General features: G+C 41.8%; 1 protein-coding gene across 1 annotated transcript; it reads right to left on the bottom strand.

Annotated features, from left to right (window-relative positions):
• Positions 1-8,663: 8,663 nt before the first annotated feature.
• LOC114681503 (olfactory receptor 2Y1-like) lies at positions 8,664-9,599 on the bottom strand. The gene has a single exon (XM_028855018.1). The coding sequence runs from the start codon at positions 9,597-9,599 to the stop codon at positions 8,664-8,666; it is 936 nt and encodes a 311-aa protein (XP_028710851.1).
• Between the last annotated feature and the right edge of the window lie 219 nt (positions 9,600-9,818).

Here is a 9,818-nt window from a genome sequence, read left to right as displayed (position 1 = left end):
ACCAACTGAGGCCAAGAAGCAGCTGGCACCTTATCAAGTCTCCTCTTGACCCTAACTAAGGCTGTACATACCAGTTATGCTCTGAGGATGTTTAGAAGTATTCCTTTTTCATGTCCTGTTACTGTAGGATTGAACCCTGGGTCTTGCCCAGGCTAGGCAAGTACTCTACCACTAAGTTATATCCCAGTCCCACAGATTCATTCTTTAAAAGCAGCAGAGAGGGAGTTGCTTTCAAAGCACAGCCTTGGAGACCTAAGGCCCACTGTGGCAATTATAATGAACTTGCCTGGCTCTCCAAGAACTGCCTTGCAGCTCTCAATACTCTCTGTTCTCCTAGTTCTGTCAAACCTAAGTGACCTAGTGTGTATTCCCAGGAGAGCTTCCTGATCGCTCACGTGATTCTGCACCCTGAGATTTGGTCTGCTTCCTGACTTTGACCACAGTCCTATCAGCCTTTTGCTAGACAGACTAAGTCCCACATCTCACTTGAAGCCAGCCAAGTTCACCATGTCACAGCTGTCTTCCTTCTCTGGAATCATCACACAAAGCTTATGTATTTCCAGATAGCTGCTCCTTTGATCCAGCTGAAATTTGTTTCCCTTATGTAAAGTATGATGCTTTCATTTTTTTCCGTTATAATATTTAATGGGTGAGTGCTTATTATTTTATGCTCCATTTTTATTTTCAACATATTTATAAATTCACATATTCATTCAAAAACAATGCATGGGCAAATAACACCTTTTTCCTTTAGTATGGGGGAGAAGTTTGTGCAAGATTACCCATATTCACTTAAGGAATTGTAATATGAGTTAAGGAAAATACTTTGCTAATGCTACTAATAACTTTGTAACCTTACATAACTGAGTCCCCAGTTTTTCCTCATCAGTAAGATAGTTATCTATGATCTATCTCTAATAGCATTGTTTGTGGTTGAATGGCATATAGTGTGTAAGGTGCCTAGTGTATGGTAGATATTCATTGAGTGGTTCTTTATAATACAAAATTTATTCAGCACAGACATATTATCTTGGGCTAATTAAGTCTTGAAAACACACTCTAGTTGAAATAATTTCAATCAATGTGGAAAGCACAAGTCTGTTCCTTCGAACAAGAGGCATAACACCATCAAGAGAAACTTTAAAAACACTACAAACATTATTATCTTCATACACAATTAGTGTAAATGGCACAGATTATCATATACAAATGGAAGAATGGTTATTTGGACTTGATCAATGAGTGGACGATAATAGCTAAAACTACATAGTGCTGTGACAGGCATTCTTCCAGGATCTCTGCACATTTCAACCAAGGCAATGTTCATAATTACTTTGAGTGTTAGTTCCTGTTACCATGCCCACTTCACAGAAGACAGTGCTGAGGCACAGATTACCCAGTGTCATTTACACAGCTCCTCAGTGCCACCTTTCCCTCTAAACCTTGGTGTGCTGGCTAGATTTATGTCAATTTCACACAAGCCAGAGCCATCTGAGAGGAGGGAACCTCAACTGAGAAAACGCCTCCTTATTACTTGGCTATAGGCAGGCCTGTAGAGCATTTTCTTAATCAGTGATTGATGGGGGAGGCCCCAGTCCATTGTAGGTGGGACCTCACCTGGGCTGGTGGTTCTGGGATTTATAAAAATGCAGGCTGAGCAAACCATGATGAGCAAACCAGTAAGCAGCACTCCTCCATAGCCTCTGCATCAGCTCCTGCCTCCTGGGCCCCACCCAGTTTGAGTTCCTGCCTTTGTTTCCTTCCGTGGACTGTGGCTCAGGATATGTAAGCCAAACAAACTCCTTTCTCTCCAACTTGCTTTCTGTCACTGTGTTTTATCACAGTGGTAGAAATTCTAACTTAATTAGAATTAAGACCAAATTTTGTTCCTAGGAATGATCAAATTTAGTTCCCAGGAATACTTTGCTATAGTTCTGGAGGAAAACCAGAGATGGTAGGAAACTATATGAATGCATATGTGGTTCCACAGTTGTTAGTCAGCCTTTTTATCACTGTGACAAACACTTTCAGCATGAGTTAAGTGGGGAAGGACTTGTCTTGGCTCAGTGTTCCAGACCATCATGGTGGGTATATGTGGTGGTTTGAATAAGAATGGCCCCCATAGGCTCATATATTTGAATGCTTAGTCATCAGGGAGTAGCACTACTTGAGAAGGATTAGGAGATGTGGCCTTGTTGGAGTAGGTGTGGCCTTGTTGTGTCACTGGAGGTGGGCTCTGAGGTTTCAAAAGCGTAAGCCAGGCCCAGTACCTCTCTCTTCCTGTTGCCCTGGGATCTAGATGTAGAACTCTCAGTTACTTCTCCAGCATCGTGTCTGCCTGTGTGCTGCCATGCTGCCTTCCGTGGTGATAATAGACTAACCCTCTGAAACTGTAAGGAAGTTCCCAGTTAAATGATTTCTTTTCTAAGAATTGCCTTGGGCATGGTGTTTCTTCACAGCAATAGAGCAGTGAATAAGACAATATGGTAAACCAAAACCACTCAAATCATGGCTGCCAGAAAACAGAGAGGAAATACCTGGGCTTGTGGGCTTCCAGCTTTTCTCTCCCTTTATTCCACCTGGGCCCCATTGTAGGGCTAGTGTTGCCTACATTCAGAATGAATCATTCTCATTTAATTAATCTCTGGAAACACATGAGTAGACACAGTCAATGGGGTGCCACACTAGTCTCCTGAATATCTCTCGGTCCAACTGAATTGAAAATCAAACAAATATTAAAAAAAAGTGTGTTGGCACCTTGAATACAAGAAACCAAGCTGGAACTAAGTTGGAAGCTTCCTCCCTGCCACCAGCAATCATATGCTGAATGGTGCTAAACAGGCTGAGGGGGAGCAAAGGCACTAGCAGTCTTACCTATGGGTCTGCATATGGCAGCCTGCTAGGAACGTGGACCCAGTGGTGCAATAATGGCACAGCGGTTATGGGGGCCACCATGACCACTTCACAGTCTGCTCCTCAGGAGGGATTTTAGATCTAACATCATTAACCTGATTTTTAAAAAGGCATGGGTGAGGAGATCATGACCATAGATGAGGAACTTATTGTTGCATAGTTAAATTAACATGGAATCAAACTGCCTTCTAAACATTTATGCTTATTAAAACAGACAAATGCTAACCTTAGTAAGTAAGTGTCTCTTTACAAATAAAAAAATGATGGTGAATTCAGAACCTTTTGGCTGCTCAAGGTGCTAAGAAAACAGAAGAGTTGAGCACTCAATCCTGAACAGGATATTTGTGCTATTCCAATTAAGTCTCAGGGAATATGATGGAAGAAGGGGCAGAAAGACTAGACCCTTGTCAACTCTAGTGGTGTGTTGAGAAGGTCTCAGGGTCTGACCCCTCCCTGATGATAAATCTATACCCACTGGTGAACCCAGCAGGCTATACTGGACAATTCCTAACACATAGTCATTCACAGAAGGCTACAAGACAACAACAACAACAACAACAACAGCAACAATGCATTGTTTTTATTTAATGTTTGTTGCTGTGATAAAACCCTTAACAAAACAAACTTGGTAAGTAAAGTTGATTTCACCTCATAGGTTATGGTCCATCATGGAGGGAAACCAAAGCAGGAACTCAAGGATGGAGCCTAGAGCAGAATCCATGGCAGAATGCTGGTTACTGGATTGTTTCCAGGCTCTCTTTCAGCTACCTTTCTTATATACCCAGGCTCACATGCCCAGAGGTGGCACTGCCCACAGTGGGCTGGGCGTCCTATATCAGTTAGCAATGAGAAAAGTGCCCCACAGACAGGATGCAGGAAATTCCTCTGCTGAGGTTCCCTCTTCCCAGATGTGTAAATTTAACAAGCAACATCACCAATATGTGTAGAGGGCATGAGGTTCTTGAGCACACAGATAAGCACTAGGGAAACCAGGAAGGTGAAACATGTAGGCTTATCTCTTCAAACAAAGTTGTTTACCTGTTTTCTACCTGGAAAGTTGGAAATGAATGTAGTTTACAACCTGGTGATCTTTTGCTATCTGTGGGGCCAGGCTTCACCTGATTCCTCCAGACTATTATGTTTGCTATTATTATATATTATCTATAGTATATTTTTGTTTTTTTTTATATAAAATGATATATATACTGTTTGTTATTATACTATTATCCCAGACTTTTCCTCCCTAGATCTCGAATATTGCTTCACAGTCAATAAAACCCACTCTTATGAATGATGTCACTTGTGCTTTATAACTATCTGGGTAACTTCTATGTCATCTTAGGGCCAGGCCAATCCTGACTCCCACAGGCTATTATGTTTACCTCAGTCATTCTCCCTAGACCTTTATCTTGAATGTTGTTTCTGAGTCAACAGAACCCAGCTTTATGGAAAAAGCCGTATGTACTTTATGAAGAGTTTCAATATACACACATCTTAAACTTTGTTGTACCACAGGATTGCATTGTCATCAGGAAACCTCAATCCCAAAATTGTGCTGTGCTTAAATAGGTCTGAAATAAACTGCCTGGTGTGAGAGTCTAGAAGTTTGAATCAATACCAGCTAACTTAGTGGTTTTGGACTGTATTTTCTTCTTGCTTCACACAGACAGACATTCTTTTGTCCCTGGTGGTTGCAGGGATGTCCACATTCAGGGACATGGGAAAGGGACCTGTAAGAGGAGGGATACAGTGGGGGGAGGGAGATAAGAGAGAGTGTGCGCTTGAGAGTAATCAGAGCACACTACATGTGTGAAATCATTAAAGAAGAAATTTCATTCAGAACAAGTACAAAAGGTGCAATTGTTACTATACTGTTTATTGGTTTTGCCTATAAGAAGGGTGTGGGAAGACTGTGGGACCTTTATACAGTGATCGCTTTGTTTGCATTATAATCATCAAACACTGATTATAACAGCTTTCTTGGGATATAATTCACGTACATAATGCACATGTTTAAGGTCTACATTTTAATGTTTCAGTACACTCACAAATTTGCATATTTATCATTTTAGAACATTTTGCCACCTCATCTCATTTTATACCCATTTGCAGTCACTGTCCTGACTCTCACTTTCAGGCGACCATTGATGTAATTTTGTCTCCTTGTATATTTCATAGTAAGACACTTCACAGTGTGTGACCTTTTGTTGTATCTAAGCTCCTTTCTCTTTGCATAGTTTTAGGGGATTGTCCATGGTGTATTTCAGCACATCATTCTTTTTTTTTTTAATTAAGAAAATGTTTCTATTTGTTTCACATGCTAATCAAAGATACCCCTCTTCCCTCTTTCCCCCTCAGCCTCCCCCCACAACCTCCCCCTCACTCCCCTCACAAGAAGGCAAGGCCTTCCATGGGAAGCACATCCAGTAGAGGCAAGTCCAAGCCCTTCCCCCTGCCTCAAGACTGTAAGAGGTGTCCCATCATAGGTAGTGGACTCCAAAAGGCTGGCTCATGCACCAGGGATAGATTCTGATCCTACCTCCAGGGGACTTCTTAAGCAGATGAGGCTACACAACTGTCTCACAGACAGATGGGCCTAGCCCGGTCCGATGCAGGCTCCACAGCCATTGATTCAACTTTCATGAGTTCAGACTAGTTTGGCTTGGTCATCTCTGCAGGTTTCCCCATCGTGACTTGGTGCACTTGCTCATAGAATCCCTGTTCTCTCTCTCTGACTGGACCCCTGGAGCTCTGCCTGGTGTTTGGCTGTGGATCTCTGCATCTGCTTCCATCAGTCATTGGAGCAAAGCTCTCTGATGACAGAGTATTCACCACTCTGGTCACTGGGGTAATCCAGTTCAGTTCAGGCACCCTCTCCACAATTTCTAGTAGTCCAAGCTGCGGTCACCCTTGTGCATTCCCAGGAACTTCCCTAGTGCCCAGTTTCTCTCTATCCCCATGAGGTCTCCCTCTATCATTGTATATCTTTCATAGGCACAGCATTATTTTACATGGCTGACAAGGTTCTCTTTCATGGATAGATCCTATCTTCTCTATTCATGCACTGATTGATGGACATTTGGCTTGTCCCCACAGTTTGGTAGCTATGAATAATGATGCCTTGAAACATTGGTAACTTTGGTATGTGAATATTGACTTCTGTAAATTCAAGGAAAAGCAAGTAAAATATTTTAGTGAAATTAAAGATGTTCAGAACATACCTGAAAACTTGGGAAAACACAGGAATTTTGTAAAAATGATATCAGTCCTCTACAGAGTCTCAAAAGAACAGAAGAAAAAAAATCTGCTCTCCAAATACCTCACACTGGTGTTCAACATAGAAGGTGTTTGTGTAACCCGCCCTTGCATTTATTTTGCTGGAAATTTTGATGAGTAAAAATGAGTAGAATCTATATGAGCCAGGCTTGTTGTTAGGCCACGAACAAGGGGGATTTGTGTTTCTCTTGAGTGTTTTGGAGTCTAGAAGCCCCTGCCTCCAATCTGGGAAGATGGCATGCAGTGAAGGTGCTGGTTCAGGGAAACAGCTGTGTGTGCTTTCGAGGGGCAGCTGCTGCTGATTTTATCTGAAGCAGTTCAGGATCAGTGTTGCCAGGAATTTGGGCTCCTTTAAAAGATAAAACAATAGGTTTTCATGTCGATTAAAAAAAATTGCCAGCACAAGATCTGCACATGATTAAGCCAGTGAACAGTCCAGCATAGAGAGGGAGGCCCTCATGAGCCCTTAGCCGAGAGGTATTGACAACTGCCAGCTGCCGGGGAAGGGAGAGTCAGTTTTCTTCAGTTTGCTTTTCTCCTCAACGATTTCTGCTTGATTTTCTGTTTTATTGTGGTTTTAGGGCTTAAATCCAGGGCTTTGCTCATAGTCAGCACATCCTCTGCCACTGAGCTACATCCCAGCCCTTCTGTTTGACTTTTGAATTGTTTCTGCCTCTCTAAGTTTTTTGTTGTTGTTGTTGCTAGGATCCTGCATTATTTCTGTGTTGTCTGTATTTGTTGATTCATTTCCTCTCCACATCTATTTTAACTTCTCCATCCCTGCATTTGCCCCGTCCATTCCTTGTTTGGTCAGGTGAAGTCATGTTGCCATGAAAGAGCTTTGTGCATATTTCTCTGAAACACCAGGGGTTTATTCTAGCCCTTGTAATCTGGCTTTAGGCTTGTTTTTTCAGATTATTTTTTTTTTGAAAAGTATTTTCTTAGTTTGAATAAATTAATTGCAAATAAAAATTAAGCTACATATGCAGCCTGAACAAAAATAACAAGAACAAACACAACACAGGACTTGATTTCCTTGCATTAGTCACAAAGCATGTGACTAGAAAACTTCAAAATCAATTAAATTTCTTTGAAAAAAGAGAGTAATATCCAGCAGTTACTGATACATCACAGCTAACTTATAATATACATTTCTTGACATGTATTTCCTGAGTGAACCCAAATGATCATTTTCAAAACAAAGAATTTCAACAATCAAATAAAATAAAATAGTTCATGGCTTCTAAGTGATGTTTTTGTTTATCTTAAAAAAATCCAAAACATTGATGTAGTAAGATAAGTTAAAGCTATACTATCACATACAAAAATATGACAATAGTCAATTAAGTATTATACAGTTTTTCAAACTAAAGAAAAATTAATCAAAAGACTGAAAGATGTTTCTGTCTAATCTAATGTATACTGATTTGTACAAGTGTTGCAAGGGCTTGGTGTAGTGCAACTGTTTGTACTTCTGCTGCATTTTAAAAAAGGCTAGGGTGAGAAGACAGCAGACTTCTTTGTGTGTTCTCTGGGCTTCTAGTTACTTTTGCATTTTCAGCACTAGATGGCAGGCTAAGGCCAGGTTAGTCACATGCACACTTGTGGTGTGTGTCACTATATCAGAAATGGAGGGTGATGTAAGCCTAGAGAGATCTGCAAACTTCAGCTGGTGTGTTGTTCAGCAAATGTGAGTGAGTTGCAAGGAGGTTGTTTTCATGCTACAGTCCTCTCTAGATCATAGTAAACACCTCATTTACAATCAGTGGTCTGTGGTGAGAAGCAAGTCATTCTCCAGGATCTAGGTAGACTCACCATAGTGAGATAAGGCTCTTGCTATATGCAACACCTAGGGCCACAAACACCATAAAGACTACACAGAATCTGGTCACTGAGACCAAGGCAAGTCTAGATGAGACCAGTGGACACCCTGGCATGAACTGTATGCTGCTGAGGTAGACCCATGGTCCAGTCCACTGTAAGTAGCCACAGGTACAATGGCCAGCACAGAAAGGTGGTATTAGAGCAACAGGTCTCCTTGACTTGATTCAAGCACTCTTTGTACAAACACTAACCTGGGTTTGGAAACCATTAGGATCATCCCAGTGTTAGGTATCACCACCCAACCTTGAGTCCCAAGGCAAAGCCTTGTGATTACTATGCTATCCTATTCTAGAAAAAACGAAGCCTAGTACTGTGATGAGTTGGGATAGCATGATGAAGGCAGTGTCTTGGCCACCTACGCTGACTCTAAGCTGGAACACACCACTAAGAAAATTGCTTGAATTTGTTCAACATCATTTCCACAATAATATAAAATAAACAGGTAATGTCATTAGCAAAAAAAGTGGGAAATTACAATTAAAATGATGTTTTATATAATCGCATGTATGAATAATGTATTCCAATGGTACACACCAAACACTTTTGCACCAGCCTAATGTTGTGTATTTTAGTGTCTCCTGTTTCCTCTTCTACCTGGAGTCTGTGCCTCTCCCCAGTACCTTCCACAGAGCCCCCTTCACATCTTTGTTCCTGAGGGTATAAATCAGAGGGTTGAGCATGGGGGTGATGATAGTATAAAAAAGGGCAACAAATTTTCCCTCACCCTCAGAATACTTGTGGACAGGTTGGAGATACGTGGAGATGGCTGAGCCATAAAACATGGCAACCACAATGAGGTGAGATGTACACGTCCCAAAAGCCTTTCTGCGACCTGCCATTGACTTGATGTTCAGGACTGCCTTGGCAATGTGGGCATAGGAGCCTAGAATTAGCACTAAAGGACAGACTAAGATAATGACCCGGGCCACAAACAAGTTGGCCTCTGTTCCTCCTGTGTCCTCACAGGCCAACTTCAGGAGAACAGGCAGCTCACAGAAGAAGTGGTTCAGTTGGTGTCCACAGAGGGGCATGGCCATCACGAGGCTTGTCTGGATCAGAGAGTTCACGAGTCCTCCCACCCAGGAGAACACAACCAATGCCCTGCAGAGAAGGGGGTGCATAATGGTTGTGTAATGGAGTGGGCGACACACGGCGGCATAGCGGTCTATAGCCATTGTCACCAAAAGCACACATTCAATTCCTCCCAGCGAGAGCATTATGAAGAGTTGGGCCACACACCTTCCAAAGCTAATGGTCCTGTCAAGTCCAGAGAGGTTGACCAGAAGCTGAGGCACAGTGCTGGCAGTGTAGCAGAGGTCCAAGAAGGAGAGGTGGCTGAGAAAGTAGTACATGGGTGTGTGTAGGCGAAGGTCCAGTCGTGACAGGATGATGATCAGGGTGTTGCCAAAGAGAGTCAGAGAGTAGAAAATAGAAATGGAGGCAAAGAAGATAGGTTCTAGGTGAGGCCAGTCTGAGAAGCCCACCAAAATGAAGCCCTCTTCTGAACTGGTGTTCAAACTTCCCATAGTCTTCCACCTACACAAATAGAAGATAGCTCAATGTTTCTTATGAAGTATATCAATTACTATTCCTTAGATGCCTCAAAAACTGCAGGTTTTATGGATGTTAATATCTTTTAATTTCTGTTGGATCTTCCTTCCTGTATAAATATGCTTATTAATTCTTAGAGAATTTCATATATGCATATGAAAAACTTTGATCATATTTTTTTCCAGTCCTACCCA

Source organism: Peromyscus leucopus, chromosome 8b (genome assembly GCF_004664715.2).
Source record: "Peromyscus leucopus breed LL Stock chromosome 8b, UCI_PerLeu_2.1, whole genome shotgun sequence".
In the NCBI taxonomy this organism is placed as follows: Eukaryota; Metazoa; Chordata; class Mammalia; order Rodentia; family Cricetidae; genus Peromyscus; species Peromyscus leucopus.
The sequence above is the reverse complement of the archived record's forward strand: the minus strand, read 5'-3'. Positions and strand labels throughout refer to the sequence as shown.

Excerpts from the sequence above, each read along its gene's own strand:
- LOC114681503 (XM_028855018.1), bottom strand. The coding sequence starts at position 9,599 with ATGGGAAGTTTGAACACCAGTTCAGAAGAGGGCTTCATTTTGGTGGGC.